A 17840-nucleotide genomic window follows, 5' to 3' on the forward strand; every position below is an offset into this window, starting at 1 on the left:
GTCTTGAAACAGTCATTGAAAGAGGGAGGAAGTCAAGAAGGGGGGGACACAGCTTTTCTATTTATCCCTCAGCGTTTCTGGTGACTTCCTTCTTTCCGGACAGTCCAAGTTCCCCCAAGCAGCCCAGGGGTTCCCTGCTGTTCTGATGAAGTCCACAGCATGGACCCCCAGCCCAAGGCCCACCGTGCAGGTCTGGTTAGGGTTTTCCACAGGAGCGGTGCCTGGGGGAGTGTCCACTACCCCTCCACCCTGAATAATTTCAGCTAACATTTCCTGAAATACACGTCCATACATGGCAAGTGCTCTTAGTTTTATTTTTATCAGAAAGTGTCTTTATTTCATCTTTATTTCTGAAGGAAATCTTCTTGGGATATAGAGTCTGGGAAGCACAGGTTTCCTAGGGGGGTCCCCGAGAACTACCAGACCCAGGGCCACCCCTCCCACCCCTGCACCTTGGAGCCCACTGAACGCGTGGGGCAGGGGTCCGTGGCCGACCTGGGTGTTCCCAGCAGCCGGGGAGACAGCATCCATGGGGGATGGTCTCTGAGCCGGCCCCTAGGTCACCCATGCTCCATAGGGCTGGCGGCCAGGGGGTCTCATGGGTCAGGCCAGGGGCTGGAGGCGGTGAGCAAATGCACCTGGTCTGGGACACACAGCATCATGCATGGACCCCTGGGTGCCCTCAGCACGATTGCCAGGCCCTGCAGAGGGGAAGGTCAGCCCCTGCCCTGGGCTTGGGCCGCGCCTGTCAGGATGAGACTGCCCCTCCAAGGCAGGGTTCCTGGGTCTGACAGGGAGCAGAGACTTCCTTCCACCTTCCCAACTTCTTTCCCTGAGGCTAAGCGGGGCTTTAAAACTGTTTAAAACAGGGCACCACGGGTCACTGGCCACGCGCACTACCCGTGGGGAGGGGCCATGACCTGGAGACTCAGTGGGACACGCAGCTCCCTGTGTGACCCCACGCCGCCCCGGGGAGCGGTCCCGCCTGCAGCCAGGGGCTCCCTGCAGCTGCAGAGAAATCAGCAGCTAATAGAGCTCTCCCGGGGCCCACCTGTTCCGAGACATGGCCAGGGCCCTCTCCAGGCGCAGAGGCCCGCGGGAGGCCAGGCGAGGCCGGCACAGGCTGCTCGGTCGGCGGTCTGGGGTCGGGGGTCTTGGTCCCCTCCTGCTCCGCCCGCGCCCGCCGCTCTCCCTTGTCCCGCGGAGTGGGGGAGGGACAGCGCTGTCCCCGGAGGATGCAGGCAGCGACTGCAAGGGGGTCAGCGCCTTCCTCTCCGGCAGGTTTTACCTCGTCAGTGGAGGGGTCCCCTTTATCATCTGTGGGGTCACGGCTGCCACGAACATCAGGAATTACGGGACAGAGGACGAGGACGCGGCGTAGTGAGTACCGGGCGCCCAGAGCTGGGAGTTGGGAGCAGCGGGTGGGCTCTGCCCGAAGTCCCTCCCGGGCACCTGCAGTGGGGGAGACCAGGACGAAGCAGCAAGGCCTGGGCCTGGACCTGGGGCTCGCCCAGAGCTGCGCCCGTCCCAGCTCGCGCCCCCGAGGAGTGCGCAGTGCCCCCTCCTCTCCCAGGGACCCCAACCTAATCTTTGCCTCTGGATGAGTCAGGCCTGGTTAGCCTTCTATGGGAGGGGCCTGGGGACAAATAGCGATTTGGCAGCAGCACGGAGCTCAGCTGAGAAGGGAAACCCCATAGAGTAGAACGAACCCAGCCGTCCCGCCATCGGTGCCCAGAGCCAGCCTGGAACCCCTGATTCAGGCCCTCAGTTCCTTCTGTGGCCCCAGGATGGCCCGCCCGCCTGCCCTCCGCCTGGCCCCGCCCACCCGGCTCCACCTCCACCTGACCCCGTCCACCTCACGCCGGCCACGCCCACCCGGCTCCACCCCCCCCACCCCGCCTGGCCCCACCCATCCGGCGCTGCCCTCTGCTCAGCCCCGCCCACCTAGCGCTGCCTCTTCCTGGCCCCACCCACCCCACACCGGCCCCACCCACCCGGCTCTGTCCTCCCTGCTCCTGCCCACCCAGGCCCACCCTGCACCTGGCCCCCCGTCCGGCTCCACCTCTGCCCACACCTGGGACACTTTCCTGGCTCCCCGACCTCCCAAGCTGGTAGGGCCAATAGGGCCCCGTTCCCATCCACACTCTCAGCGACTCTAGAAGCGCCCAAGGCCCCCAAGCCGCAGTTGTGCAAAGCTACTTGCTGGTCCGGGCGGGTGCGGGGCCCTTTGCTCTGCAGGAGTCCTGAGTCCTGAGTCCCGAGTCCTGAGTCCTGGCCGTGCTGGCCCAGCTGACGCTGACATGCGTCTCCCCACAGCTGCTGGATGGCCTGGGAGCCTAGCCTGGGCGCCTTCTACGGCCCAGCCGCCGTCATTGCCCTGGTCACCTGCGTGTACTTCCTGGGCACCTACGTGCAGCTGCGGCGCCACCCAGGGCGCAGGTACAAGATGCGTGCACAGCCCGAGGAGCAGCGGCGGCTGGCCACGCCCGAGGGCAGCCGTGGGATCCCGCCCGGCACCCCACCCGCACGTGATGCCCCTGGCGCCTCGGTGCTGCAGAACGAGCACTCGTTCCAGGCACAGCTGCGCGCTGCCGCCTTCACGCTGTTCCTGTTCACGGCCACGTGGGCCTTTGGGGCGCTGGCGGTGTCCCAGGGCCACTTCCTGGACATGGTCTTCAGCTGCCTGTACGGCGCCTTCTGCGTGACACTGGGGCTCTTCGTGCTCATCCACCACTGCGCCAAGCGCGAGGACGTGTGGCAGTGCTAGTGGGCATGCTGCCCACCCTGCAGGGATGCCCACTCCGCGCTCGATGCCAACGGGGCCGCGCTGGGCCGTGCCGCCTGCCTGCATTCGCCGGGCCTCGGCCAGCAACGGGGCTTCGCGCACCCACCGGGACCCTGCAAGATGACCAACCTGCAGGCCGCACAGGGCCACGCCAGTTGTCTGTCCCCGGCCACCCCGTGCTGCGCCAAGATGCACGGCGAGCCACTAATGGCAGACGAGGCACACGTGCACGCGCAGGAGGAGGGTGCCTTCGGGCACGACCCCCACCTGCACGGGTGCCTTCAGGGCAGAACTAAGCCGCCCTACTTTAGCCGGCACCCAGCAGAGGAGCCCGAGTACGCTTACCACATCCCGTCCAGCCTGTACGGCAGCCCCCGAAGCTCGTGCACAGACAGCCCCCCCAGCTCTCTGGATGGCCCGGCAGGGGCACACACGCTGGCCTGCTGCGCCCAGGGTGACCCCTTCCCCATGGTCAGCCAGCCTGAGGGCAGCGATGGGAGCCCTGCCCTCTACAGCTGCCCCACGCGGCCTGGCAGGGAGGCAGCGCTTGGGCCTGGTCACCTGGAGATGCTGCGGAGGACACAGTCCTTGCCCTTTGGTGGCCCCAGCCAGAACGGGCTGCCCAAGGGTAACTTGCTAGAAGACCTGCCGTTTGGCACCGATGGGACTGGCAACATCCGAACAGGACCCTGGAAAAATGAAACTACTGTGTAGGCAGAGCAGGGGACACAGTGTTCCTGGAGGAGCTTCAGAGCAGAGCGGGGGGCCCATCTGCCACATGAGGTCACTGGGGGCACCAAAGTGACCCCACTTTTTGGAAGCAGTTCACACCCCTGCCCCTTCCTTGTGAAAGACCTCAGCGGGGAAAAGCTCTGGGCCATGCCCACTCCTTTTATCCCAGTTCCATGTGCTGGTCCCTGCACAAGGCCATCTGGTTTCTGTCCTGTGGCCTCCAGTCCTGGGGCGCCCCAGAGGCAGAGCAGGGGATTCCATCAAAGGACCCACCCAGACCCCAGCGTGGCCCTGCCCGAGATGCTGTCCACAGAGTCCTGGCTTCCCCTGGTGTGGCCAGGCGGGGCCGAGATCGCAGCAGGGGCTGCCCTGACCTTTCCCAGTGTTCAATGTGTGTGTCTTGCGTTCTACTCCAGGGGTGGTGGTGGCAGGTCTGTCCCCAGCATTCTCACCCTGGGCAGAACCCTTGGGACCCACTGCTGTCGTGTGTCTGAGCCACCCCTGCAGCTTCACGGGACCCCTGCACACCTCTGCCCACTCAGTGTCCCCTGTCAACCCTGTCCTTGTCATAGCCCCAGCCCTGCAGGGCTGAGAGCACCACGGATGCTGCGGGCTGCAGCCGCGCTCTGGACTTTGGGGATGGCTGTCGGCCTCAGAGGGCCAATGGTGCTCTCAGGGCCCCAAGCCTTGGGAAGATGCCCAGACATCCGTTAGTGAAGATTCAACTTCCAAAACCAGCCACCGTTGGGACTGGATTCCCCTCCAGTATAGGCACTTGGCAACAAGGTTTATTCCAAAAGGAAGAGGGGCTGGCAGACGGGACATTCTCATGGACAAAATTCCTTTCCCTTTTTCTCATCTCCATGAACATCTGGGCACCAAGCCCTGACTCAAAGGACAGATGTGGATGACAACAAGCCTTCTGTGAAAGCAAGTGGCCCGTCCCTTGGTGGAAGGGAGTCCAGAGGGCCGTGGGTGTGAAACGGAACACAGTTGTCCCTCCCTCCCTCTCTCCTCCTTGTCTGTGACACGTGTTCACCCACACACACACACACGCACACAAACACATGTGCATATCACACACGTATACATACACACAAACGTGCATATCACACACATACACATGCACAAACACATGTGCATATCACACACATACACACACACACAAACACATATGCATATCACACATGCACACACAAACACGTGCATATCACACATATACACGTGTGCACACACAAACACACGTGCATATCACATGCATACACACGCACGCAAACGTGCATGTCACATACACACAAACGTGCATATTGCACACATGCACACATACACGTGCATGTCACACACATACACATGTGCACAGATAGTTAACACACACACGCACCTGCCATGCACATGTGTGCATACACGTAGCGGTGTGTTTTCCAGCCGCCCACACACTGGGTTTTCATTGGAGAGTGTTTCACCCTGCAAACGTCCATGTCAGCAGACTCGTGGCTGCACTCTGCTATCCGGTCGGGAGGTCTCACCAGGCGCAGAGCCTCCCTAACGTGCACCTCCGCGAAGAGGGCTCTTGGGGAGTGTTCCCAGCGCCTGCTCGGTGGAAGGGCTCTCTGGAGGCTGGCACTTAGTATGTGAGTATGAGGAGCCCCACTCCCCGGGGTGTTGGTAAACTTGACCGTGACGCTGTAACCCACGGTGTGCTCCTCCCAGCAAACCCCGTGTGTCCTTACAGGTCAACCAGACGGGCCACCGGATGACTGCCAGGCAGCTCTGCCTCTGCCTCACCTTTTCACCTGCTTCCGTAGCTGGTGTGAACCCGAATCCCCATGCTGTGCTGTGTACACACTGTAGGTGCAGAACTGTCCACACAAAAATACAGTCTTGGCATCGTTGGTTCTTTGTGAGGCTGGTTAATAGCATCCCCGTGTGTTTTTCTCACCCTAGATGGGGGTAGAGGGACACCTGAGCGTGTGGCCCCCTTCTGTGTCCTGGATCTCGGGGCGAGGCTGCTCTGCCTGGCCCCTCCAGCCCCTCATGAACTTTCTGCCCTCAGTGCTTCTGGCTGAGCAGAGAGGCCTCCCACCATTCAACCAAAGAAAGTCAACATTAAACATTAAACCTCTGTGTGTTTCTATACTGACTTAGCCTCGTGAGTCCACTTGGGACCAGTGTTGGGCCATATCCATTTGCACGTAACGTTTTGGAGCATAAACATCCACAGCCTGACCACCCCAAAGGGCTCCTGGCTCAAAGTCAGCTTCCACCAGACCACGGAGCCAGAGCCAAACCCCGCGTTTCGCATCTGACTTTTGTGCCACTTCCTTCCTTGAGTGTGCCTGGGTGTTGGATGGGATGGAGCGTGGGTGCATGCCGACCTGTGTGGGCATGCTCATGTGTATGCGTGTCAGATGTAATGAAGTGTGGGTGCGTGCTGGCCTGTGCGGGTGTGTGTGCTCGTGTGTATGTGTGTCAGATGTAATGAAGTGTGGGTGCGCGCTGGCCTGTGCGGGTGTGTGTGCCTGTGTGCCTGTATGTCTGCGTCTTGGATGGGATGGAGCGTGGGTGCATGCCAGCCTGTGTGGGTGTGCTTGTGTGCCTGTGTGTTTGTGAGTGGCATGTGGGTTGTGTGGGTGTTGACGTGTGTGTGAGAGTGTGTGCCTGTGTGGTGTGCAGGTCCCTCTGTGGGAGTTGTGTGCACACATGCACGTGTGTTTGAGGGTAAGTGTGCATGTGTGTGCATGCTCTTCAGAGGAACATCGTGAGGCGGCCCCTCCGCCCGGCCTCTGGGCTGGTGTGTCACCTACCACACAGCAACACCGTGATGACTTTAGTCAGCTTAAAGGACTAGGAAGCAGAGGCCGCCTGTGCCTCCAGACCCTGACAGTTCTTCTCTGGAGCGGTCCTAGCTGAGGAGGCCTCCAGTCCTGGGAGACACACACACAGTGGCGTATGCTGCGTCTCTCGCGAAGGCCCCGACAGGGCTCAGATCTGGGCAGCTCTGTCTCTGAATGAGCTACCCCTGCAGGGGCTTCGGGCAGCTAAGGAGCCCCCACAGGGTCTGTGGGGAAGGGTCTGGGTCAGGGCCCACAGGCTCCACCTGCCTGACCAGGACTGACGGCAGCTGCAGGAAGCCTGTGTGGGGACCCTGGAAGGAGCTTGGGGCCCTGCCCGGATGTGGTGAGTGCACCCCACATGCAGAGACCGGCTGCAACAGGCACTTCCGCACCTACCCAGTGCCCAGATGGTGCCTGACCAGTCCTGTCACTTGCCCCCTGACCCTTAGTGCTTGCATTTCTCAGGGGACGCTGTCGGGACCAGCATAGGCCTGAGCTGGAACAGTGGGTGTGTTCACTGCGTAGGGACCGTGGACCCTGCTCCCCCGTATTCCCGGTGGACCCTGCTCCCCCGTGTCCCCCGTGGACCCTGCTCCCCCGTGTCCCATGTGGACCCTGCTCCCCCGTGTCCCCCGTGGACCCTGCTCCCCCGTGTGCCAGGTAGACCCTGCTCCCCCGTGTCCCCCGTGGACCCTGCTCCCCTGTGTCCCACGTGGACCCGTGGACCCTGCTCCTCCATGTCTCACCTCGCCACACTTCCCCTCCACTGCGCTGCCAGGGTTTGCACCGAGCCCAGAGGCTTCCACAGAGCCATTACCGCACAGGCAGCTTGGGGTGGAAATCCTGCCTGCTGTACTCAAGGCCAAAGACTGTTCTGTGGCCTTTGAGGCGGGTGGGGTGGGGGTACCTTGGGCAGGTGGAGGCCGGCCCTATGTCTGCAGGGGCAGCGTGTGCGCAGGGAGGCAGGGGACAGAGGAGGTGGGGAGAGAACAGGTTGAGCACCCCGTGAGGACAGACAAAGTGCTGTGAGGCCAGGTCAGTGGTGGGGTAGGGGCGGGGCCTGGTGGGCATCCGGGAAGGCTACTGGGGACAGGGACAGAGAAGCCAATTTGGAGGGTCCCTGGGGCCAAGTCTGAGCAGGCATCCGAGTACTGTCGTTCAGGGCAGGCGGAGCAGGAGGGGCATAGGAGGGCCTGGCACACGTGAGAGGCCTGTCCCTTGGGCCACAGTTAGAAGACCAGTGTCTCCCAGTGAGACAGGTCAGGCTACAGGGGCTCAGCGGCCAGACAAGCCCCTCATGCCCACCGTGCCGGCTCCTCTGGGCCCAGAGGGAGGGCTGCTAGGTGAGCTGGGGCCCAGCAGGGCAGCTCCCACCACCCAGTGCTGGCTGTCCAGGCCTCCTGGGGGCTGCAGGGCCAGAGCCTGAGCACAGACATGGCTGCCCACAGACGGTCCTGCATGGACCCAGGACCCCGGACCCCAGACTGCATCTCCCCGGCCACAGATCTGCAGACGGCTGAATTCCAGAGGACAAGCAGCGCAGCTCAGGCCCAAGTGGGCGCGGACTCAGACCTCACACTTCTGTCCTGTGTCCCAGGAAATGACCAGGGCTGCCAGGGCCTGCATTTCCTTTCCACTCCCGTCCCAGGATGTGGGTACTGGGGAAAACCAGTGTTAAGAGGACCCTCTTAAACTCACTCTAATTACTTCTCTTCTACATAAATACCAACAACTTCCCTTGTAATCACAGCAGACTCCATACTCACAACTCCAACCACACCCAGCATAGCGCTTCAGGGAGGCCTGCAGTGCAGAAGCAGCAGCAGAGGCACCCAGAGCTCACGACCCTCCCTGCCAGCCTCCCCCAGTCTCTTCCAGACGTGGTCACTGAACAAGCCACAAGGGGATGCAGGGCTGACCACAGCCAGGGACATAGCGGGTGAGTACCGCGTTTGTGCCCTGATTCAGAGATTTCTCCAAGTCCAGGTCCTAGATGGGTGAATACCCCTGGTGAGGGACAGTCTGGGTTAGTACTGGTGTCCCTGTCCTGGTTCGGAGAGTACCCTTGGTCTAGGTCCTATGGACTGAGTACCCTGGTGAGGGACAGTCTGGGTTAGTACTGGTGTCCCTGTCCTGGTTCGGAGAGTACCCTTGGTCTAGGTCCTATGGACTGAGTACCCTGGTGAGGGACAGTCTGGGTTAGTACTTGTGTCTCTGTCCTGGTTCGGAGAGTACCCTTGGTCTAGGTCCTATGGACTGAGTACCCTGGTGAGGGATTGCCTGGGTTAGTCCTCCTGTGTCTGTCCTGGTTCGGAGAGTATCGTGGTCCACGTCTTCATGGAGTGAGGACCTCTGGCACGCGGTGCCTCCCTGTTAGGGTTGATGCTCATGCTGGATTCACAGTGAGGCTGTGTTGCTGGGTGAAATACTCGAGGCGACAGTAGTGAGCTGTGCTGCTGCAAGATGAGGACACATTTTCTGGGCTACTTTGTTGGTGCCACTGATGTGGGCTGAACTTTCACCCTCCGTGTGCCCAGGTGGTGGAGGTGGTGGTGCGTTTGCATGCACTACGCCGAAGCTGCGCCCATGTGTCCTGTGTGTTTGGGAGGCTGAGTTCTCGTGGTCTGAGTCGTCTGAATTGAGTACTAGGTTCTGTGTCACGTGGGCTGTGTATCTGTGGTCTGTGTCTCCTGGTAAACACTGTTTAAAATGAGTTCTGGGGTCTGTGCCACCAAGAGCATGCAGGACGCTGGCATGGGCTCAGCTGCTGGGGTAAAGACTCCTGTCTCCACTGCAGCACCTGTGGCTTCGGTGCCTCGGTGGGGTGGGGCTGATGGCCTGCAGATGAGCAGCGTTAAAGGAAAAATGATTCAATGACGCTTGTTAAAACACAGCAGACTTCATTCAGGGCCATTGGGTCCCTGGGTGTGAGATAGCCTGGGTTAGCACCATTGGGGAGCTGGTCTCCCGGTCCCTGTTGGGGGGTTCTGGTCTCTGGGTCCTTGTTGGAGGGGGGCAAGTCTCTGCATCCCTGTGGGGGTGGGGTGCTGGTCTCTGGGTCCCTGTGGCGGGGAGCTGGTCTCTGGGTCCCTGGGGCGGGGGTCTGTTCTCTGTAGGGGGTCTGGTCTCTGGGTCCCTGTAGGGGGGTGGTCTCTGCATCCCTGTGGGGGGCTGCGCTCTGGGTCCCTGTGGGGGGCAGCAAGATAGTCAGTCAGTGGTGGGATTCTCACCCAGACTTGCTCTTTGGACCAGGGTGGGCTCATTGGTTAACTGGGGAGGAAGGAAGAGGCAGCAGCCAACCTCAGCAAGCAGCTGGGAAGGCCCAGCGGGGCCTCAGCTCCAGGCAGTGCCTTCGGGGGGTGCAAGGAAGGGCTGCCAGGTTGGGACAGCCCTATGCGCAGCCGCCCCTGCATCTCGAGCTGCTCCAGGCCTGCGGTGGGGCCCACTGCCTGCTCCTCAAGCTGCCTCAGCTCCTCAGTGGGTGTTGGTGCCTGGGCTGCAGGGAATTTCTCCTCCTTCTTCAAGGGTGACCCTGGGAGCGGGTCCCGGCAGCTGGGAAGGGAACATGCACAACTAAGTGCCCGCTGGACTCTGAGGCTGGACTTGCAGTTGGACAACCGACCTCGGCAGCCCTGGGTGGGTCGTCCCTGCCCTGCCTCTGCCCCTGCCCTGCCTCTGCCCTGCCCTGTCTTGCCCCTGCCCCTGCCCCAGCCCTCCTCTGCCCCGCCCTGCCCTCCCCTGCCCCTCCCCTGCCCTTCCCCTGCCCCTTCCCTGCCCCTGCCCCAGCCCTCCTCTGCCCCTGCCCTGCCCGTCCTGCCCCTCCCCTGCCCCTGCCCCTACCCTGCCTCCCTGGCCTGCACCCACTTCTCCATCCGGCCTGGTCTCTGGAGTGAGATGCAGCTCCAGCACATCCCTGACACCTCTGACCCTCCGGGGCTGTGAACTCGCGCCCATTCACACTCCTTCGTGGGACCCCCCGGCCCACAGGCAAACCGGGGCCAGAGAGGGCCAAGCTGGCTGCAGGGGCATGGCAGACCAGTGGACGTGGCCTTATGTGGCGCTAGCGACAGCCTCACAGTATAGCCACGGGCCCCAGTCTGTGGGGCTGCACATTAACCACTCTAGCTTACTGTGTCACTTACACGTCATTAAAGCTTAAAAATGATTTCACACACACCCAACAAGAAGCAGGGTGACGTTGGGGAGGGGCCAGGTGCCTGGGCCTGGCTGAGTAACATCAGAGCGGAGGGCAGGGCTGGAGGAGACAGCCCAGTTGCAGGGTGTCAGCCTCCTGGATGCGCTAAGGAGCAGCCTCAGGCTCAGTTGGATTTCACAGGTAGGACGGTCATCCATGGGAAGCAGAAATAAGAACCTTGTTAGTGTCTTGTGTGTGCAGGGCCTCAGGCCTGCTCTGGAGGTGCTGACCCAGGGGCCTCGGGAACCACGATGGGCTCCACGCCTCTCACATGCCAGGTCCCGAAGCCACCATCCCTCTCCTTTCGCATGCCTCCCGCCTTAGCACCGTGCCAGGGCAGCGACCCTCCCCTGCAAGGCTGGGGCCTCCCCAGGTCACAGGGGAGAAGGGTAGGCAGGATGCGGGGACAAGGGCAGGCAGGATGCGGGGAGAAGGGCAGGGAGGATGCGGGAGAGAAGGGCAGGGAGGATGCGGGGAGAAGGGCAGGGAGGATGCGGGGAGAAGGGCAGGGAGGATGCGGGGAGAAGGGCAGGGAGGATGCGGGGAGAAGGGCAGGGAGGATGCGGGGAGAAGGGCAGGGAGGATGCGGGGAGAAGGGCAGGCAGGATGCGGGGAGAAGGGCAGGCAGGATGCGGGGAGAAGGGCAGGGAGGATGTGGGGGAGAAGGGCAGGGAGGATGTGGGGGAGAAGGGCAGGGAGGATGCGGGAGAAGGGCAGGGAGGATGCGGGAGAAGGGCAGGCAGGATGCGGGGAGAAGGGCAGGCAGGATGCGGGGAGAAGGGCAGGCAGGATGCCGGGAGAAGGGCAGGGAGGATGCGGGAGAGAAGGGCAGGCAGGATGCGGGAGAGAAGGGCAGGCAGGATGCGGGGAGAAGGGCAGGCAGGATGCGGGAGAAGGGCAGGGAGGATGTGGGGGAGAAGGGCAGGGAGGATGCGGGAGAAGGGCAGGGAGGATGCGGGAGAAGGGCAGGGAGGATGTGGGGGAGAAGGGCAGGCAGGATGCGGGGGAGAAGGGCAGGGAGGATGCGGGAGAAGGGCAGGGAGGATGCGGGGGAGAAGGGCAGGGAGGATGCGGGAGAAGGGCAGGGAGGATGCGGGAGAAGGGCAGGCAGGATGCAGGGGAGAAGGGCAGGCAGGCCCCACACAGAAACTTCTGCGACCAGATCCATGACGCTGCCCTCTGACATCAGCGGTATTTGTGCCTCCCCCAGGGGCGTCTGGGAGCTGGTGGAGTCCAGGCCACAGCTGGGAATGCCTCAAGGGAAACCATGTGTCCCAGCCTCAGCCTGCAGCCCTCCTGGAAGGAGGGGTGAAATATCACAGCGTCCACAGTTGGAGTGCCTGGAGAGCACCAGGGACCCCAGCCTCCCGCCCCTCAGGCCACAGCATCAGGAAGGTCAGCAGCCCCTGTGGGAGGTGTGGCAGGGCTCAGGCAAGCAGCCTCCACTGTGAGTATGAAAGCAAGGCCGCCGGGGAAGGGCCTGTGGTCGAGAGCACCCAGTGAGGTCCAGATCCCAGGGGGAGTTTGGTTGGGAGACCTCTGGTCCGTGGGCAACAAGGACACGCATGGTCCTGTACCGTCCCCTTCCCAGGCCCAGGAACCACCGGCAGCAGCTGAGCCCTGGGAGCACCCCAGCCAGGCTCTAAGGGAACCTACAGGGGATCTGGTGACTGGGGCTGGGTTGGGGCTGGGACCTCCCGGGCTCTCTCACGTGTGTTTCGGCCCCATCTCCAGTGTTCAGATGAGGACGGGGCTCAAATCCCCGCACTGGGCAGGGGTGGAGCTGGGACCTTGAGCATCGGGTCCCAGGAAGGCCCCTCCAGCTGCTCATAAACACGTCAGGGCATCAGTGGGCTCTGGGACCCTGACCCTGCTCTGTGGATGGCGTCTGGGCCTCAGCCAGGAGGAGGCCTCCTGCTCTGAGCTGGTTTTTGGAGAAGCCATTGAGGCACAGAGGAAATGCTGGACTGCAGGACATCCTAGAGGCCGGGACACCCTCACCAGTGCTGGGATCTGGGGGCCCGACGCCCCCCAGGCCTCAGCCTCACTGAGCGGCCATCGTCACCCCGAGGGCCCACAGCACTACACAGCATCCCGGAGCCCCATGGCCTTGTTCTGTCCTGGACCAAGCACCCAGCTCCCGGGAAGTCCTGCCCCCACAGACACCCCGTGCTTGTTCTGTCCTGGACCGAGCACCCCGCTCCCGGGAAGTCCTGCCTCCACAGACACCCCGTGCTTGTTCTGTCCTGGACCGAGCACCCCGCTCCCGGGAAGTCCTGCCTCCACAGACACCCCGTGCAGGCCGGGACCTGGACCTGCAGAGCCACACACCGAGCAGCCCTGGTTTCTGCTGCTGCCCTGGGGGCGGGAGCCAGAGTGTCCCGGTGCTGAGGAGCACGGTCCCAGAGAGAAAACATGAGCGCATTAAGTACGTACCTGCTTCTCAGGTCTTTTCATCTTTTTCTGAGAAACGTATCCTATTTAATTGAATGAAAAGGAGCGTTCTGTTATTTTCCAAGAAACGACCTTTCATCCAGGAAAGGTGATGGGCTTTTTGAATTTTATTTACAGAACACTGCAGTATAAAATCAGTTTTGCTGTTCATGCATTTGGGAACGGCATGGCTGATGAGCTAGACATGTCTTGTTTGGATTCAGTTGGAGCTTATTCTGGAATTTTGTTTTAAAGATAAACAGTCATTTATAATGGCTCAGTCTAAAGGCCAGGAAGGTCTCACCTGGCCCTGCCCCTCAGACACGCACCCACCTCACGTCACCCTTTGCCTCACAGTCTGACTGCCACCTCCCCCATCACCTAGTAAGGCCCCTTATGAAACCATTTCCACGAATAGAGCAAGAGGAACAACAAGCTGTTCTTTATGCATTGAGAGAACTGTTTCTTGTAAGCGTCTCCGTCTTCTTGCACTAAGTAGTGCATGTAATCTGCAACGTTCTGGCCCGTGATGCACTTCCATGTACTTCTGCATTAAATTCCTTGTTTTCAGAATCGTAACCAGGGAATTGTTTGGTGCTGTGAGGGACAGACCAGCCTCCGTCCACAGCTCCATCCAGGGTGCCAAAAATTCATTGCCAGTGGTAGTTCTGGCAAGGCCTGCATCCACATAGCAGGTAAAGGCACCTGGCTGACCATCAATGCTTTCCACATTGTATTCATCACCAGTCACCTCCACTTCGCCTTCTTAGATCCTGTCCAGGCCAGACCTATTGAGAAGCCTGCGGGCCAGCAGCAGCCAGGACAATACCCTGCAGTACAATTTATCAGGACAACCTTCACATGGTGTTTTGGCAGTTCATGTGCATATGCTGCACAGACTATCATATCCCCCTCTATCTGGGCATAAGCAATCTGACAAATGATTTCTCTGTTTGTTACACGAACGATCATCCTGTATTTGGGTGTGTTGTCTTTATTTTTATCCTGAATCACCAAGTGTTTCCGAGCATAGTAATCAGTTTTACCCTCTCATCGTCTTCTAAATTTCACCTGGTATCTCTTAAAGTAGGTCTTATTCTTAACAACTTGAACAAACCCCATCCTGCGAAACAGAGACCTGCATCTGCAGCTTGACAGAGACCAGCCTCTTGTCCCTTTTTTCACTTTTAAAAACCTGCTTGTAAGAATCAATCCAAGAAGTCCAGTAACTCAAGTGGCCAGAGTGCTGTGTGTCCTCGAAACAGCCACACCAGCTCTCTAAGACGAGGTCTTCACCAGGCTGGTGAACTGCCTGGAGTGACAGAAATAGAATTCAGAATATGGCTAGGAGCAAACATCGTCGAGATTCAGGAGGACAGCAAAACCCAACTCAAGGAAAATAAGAATCACTATAAAGTGATACAGGAGCTGAAGGACGAAAGGGCTAGCATGAAAAACAACCCCATGGATCTGACAGAGCTGAGGAAACACAATACAAGAATTTCAGGCTGGGCTCGGTGGCTCACACCTGTAATCCCAGCAGAGCCAAGTCACACAGTACAAGAATTTCAGGCCCAGCGCAGTGGCTCACACCTGTAATCACAGCACTTTGGGAGGCTAAGATGGGTGGATCACCTGAGGTCAGGAGTTCAAGACCAGCCTGGCCAACATGGTAAAACCCCATATTTACTGAAAATACAAAACTTAGCCAGGCATGGTGGTAAGTGACTGTAATCTCAGCTACTCGGGAGGTTGAGGTAGGAGAATTGCTTGAACCCAGGAGGATGAGGTTGCATTGAGCCAAGATCATGACACTGCACTCCAACCTGGGTGACAGAGTAAGAATCTTTCTCAAAAACATTCTTTAAAAAAGAATTTCACAATGCAATCACAAGTATTAACTGCAGAATAAACCAAACTGAGGTAATAATCTCAGAACTTGAAGACTGGTTATCTGAAATAAGACAGACAAAAATAAAGAAAAAAGAATGAAAAAACCTCCAAGAAGTGTGGAATTATGTAAAGAGGCCAAATCTATGAATCACTGGCAACCCCGAAAGGGAAGGAGAGAAAGCAAACAACTTGGACAACGTATTTCAGGATCTCATTCGTGAAAACTCCCCCAACCTTGCTAGAGAGGCCAACAGTCAAATTCAGGACATGCAGAGAACCCCTGCAAGATTCTATACAAAAAGATCATCCCCAAAATGTCTGACATAATCATCAGATTTTCCAAGGTCAAAATGAAAGAAAGAATGTTAAAGGGAGCTAGAGAGAAAGGGCAGGTCACCTACAAAGGGAACCGCATCAGCCTAACAGCAGACCTCTCAGCTGAAACCCTACAAGCAAGAAGAGATTGGGGGCCTATATTCAACATTCCTAAAGAAAAAAGTCTTCAACCAAGAACTCAATATTCAGCCAAACTAAGCTTCCTAAGTAAAGGAGAGATAAGATCCTTTTCAGATAAGGAATTACTGAGGGAATTCATTACCACCAGGCCTGCCTAAAAAAGATCTTGAAAGGAGCACTAAATACAGAAACAAAAGACCAGCTAATACAAAAATGCACTTAAATACACAGACTAGTGGCACTATGAAGCAACCACACAAACACACCAGCATAATAAGCAGCTAACAGCACAGGGACAGGATCAAATCCACACAGATCAACACTAATCTTGAATAGAAATGGGCTAAATGCCCCCACTTAAAAGGCGTAGAGTGGCAAGCTGGATACAAAACCAAGACCCAATACTATGCTGTCTTCAAGAGACCCATCTCACACATAATGATACTCATAGGCTCAAAATAAAGGGATGGAGGAAAATCTACCAAGCAAACAGAAAACAAAAAGCTGGGGTAGGAATCCTAACTTCAGATAAAACATTTCAAACCAACAAAGATCAAAAAAGACAAAGAAAGGCATATATGGTAGAGAGTTCAATTTAACAAGAAGACCTAACTGTCCTAAATATATATGCACTCAACACAGGAGCTCCCGGATTCATAAAACAAGACCTACAAAGAGACATAGGCTCCCACACAATACTAGTGGGAGACTTCTACACTCCACTGGCAGTATTAGACAGGTCACTGAGGCAGAAAATTAACAAGGATATTCAGGACCTAAACTCAACATTGGACTAAATGGATCTAATAGAACTACTTATAGAACTCTCCACCCAAAACAACAGAATATACATTCCTCTCATTGCCACATGGCACATACTCTAAAATCACATAATTGGATGTAAACTAATTCTCAATAAATATGAAATAACCAAAATCATACCAAATATACCCTCAGACCACAGCACAATAAAAAAAAAAAAAGTCAAGACTATGAAAATCACTCAAAACCATGCAATTACATGGAAATTAAACAACATGGCCCTGAATGACTTTTGGGTAAAATTAAGGCAGAAATCAAGAAGTTATTTGAAAATAAAGAGAACAAAGATACAACACACCAGAATCTCTGGGACACAGCTAAGGCAGTGTTAAGAGGGAAATTCATAGCATTAAATGCCCATATTAAAAAGTCAGAAAAATCTCCAATTAACAACCTAAATTCACAAGTAAAAGAATTAGAGAAGAAAGAACAAATCAACCCCAAAGCTAGTAGACGAGAAATAACAAAAATCAGAGCTGAACGGAAGGAAATTGAGACACATAAAACCATTCAAAGGATCAACAAATCCAGGAGATTTTTAAAAAATAATAATAATAAAATAGGCCACTAGCTAGACTAATAAAGAAGAAAAGAGAGAAGATCCAAATAAACATAATTACAGATGATGAAGGGAATGTTAGCACTGACCCACAGAAATAAAAGCAGCCATCAGAAACTACTATGAACACTTCTACACACACAAACTAGAAAAGTTAGAAGAGATGAATAAATTCCTGCACCCATACACCCTCCCAGGACTGAGCCAAGAAGAAATTGATTCCCTGAACAGACAAATAATGAGCTCTGAAATCGAATCCATAATAAATAGCCTACCAACCAGAAAAACTTCAGGACCTGATGGATTCACAGCCGAATTCTACCAGATGTACAAAGAAGAGCTGGTACAATTCCTACAGAAACTATTCCAAAAAATTGAGGAGGAGGAATTCCTCCCCAGCTCATTCTATGAGGCCAGCATCATCTCAACACCAAAACCTGGCAGAGACACAACAAACAAGAAAACTTCATCCCTGGGATGCAAGGTTGGTTCAACATATGCAAATCAATAAGTGTGATTCATCACATAAACAGGACGAAAGACAAAAACCACATGATTTTCTCACTAGATGCAGAAAAGGCTTTCCGTAAAATCCAACACCTCTTCATGTTAAAAACTCTCAATAAACTCGGGATTGAAGGAACATACCTCAAAATAATAAGAGCCATCTATGACAAACCCACTGCCAACATGATGCCGAATGGGCAAAAGCTGAAAGCATTCCCCTTGAAAACCGGCACAAGACAAGGATGCCCTCTCTCACCACTTCTATTCAACATAGTACTAGAAGTCCTAGCCAAAGCAATCAGGCAAGAGAAAGAAATACAGGGTACCCAAATACGAAGAAAGGAAGTCAAACTATCCCCATTCGCAGACAATGTGATTCTGTATCTAGAAAACCCCATAGTTGGCCCCAAAACTCCTCCAGCTGATAAACAACTTCACCAAAGTTACAGGATACAAAATAAATGTACAAAAATCACTAGCATTTCTATACACCAACAACAGCCAAATCAATATCCAAATCAGAAAGGCGATACCATTCACAATTGCCACAAAAAGAATAAAACATCTAGGAATAGAGCTAACCAGGGAGGTGAAAGATCTCTACAATAAGAATTCTAAAACACT

General features: G+C 56.5%; 1 protein-coding gene across 1 annotated transcript; it reads left to right on the top strand.

Annotated features, from left to right (window-relative positions):
• Positions 1-1049: 1049 nt before the first annotated feature.
• On the top strand, positions 1050-5376 carry LOC119622725 (adhesion G protein-coupled receptor A1-like). The gene is given in 2 exon segments (XM_037995306.2): positions 1050-1380; positions 2317-5376. Coding segments are annotated over 2 exon segments (1500 nt in total). The 5' UTR covers positions 1050-1063; the 3' UTR covers positions 3500-5376.
• Positions 5377-17840: the final 12464 nt, after the last annotated feature.

Source organism: Chlorocebus sabaeus, chromosome 21, assembly GCF_047675955.1.
Source record: "Chlorocebus sabaeus isolate Y175 chromosome 21, mChlSab1.0.hap1, whole genome shotgun sequence".
Taxonomy (NCBI): Eukaryota; Metazoa; Chordata; class Mammalia; order Primates; family Cercopithecidae; genus Chlorocebus; species Chlorocebus sabaeus.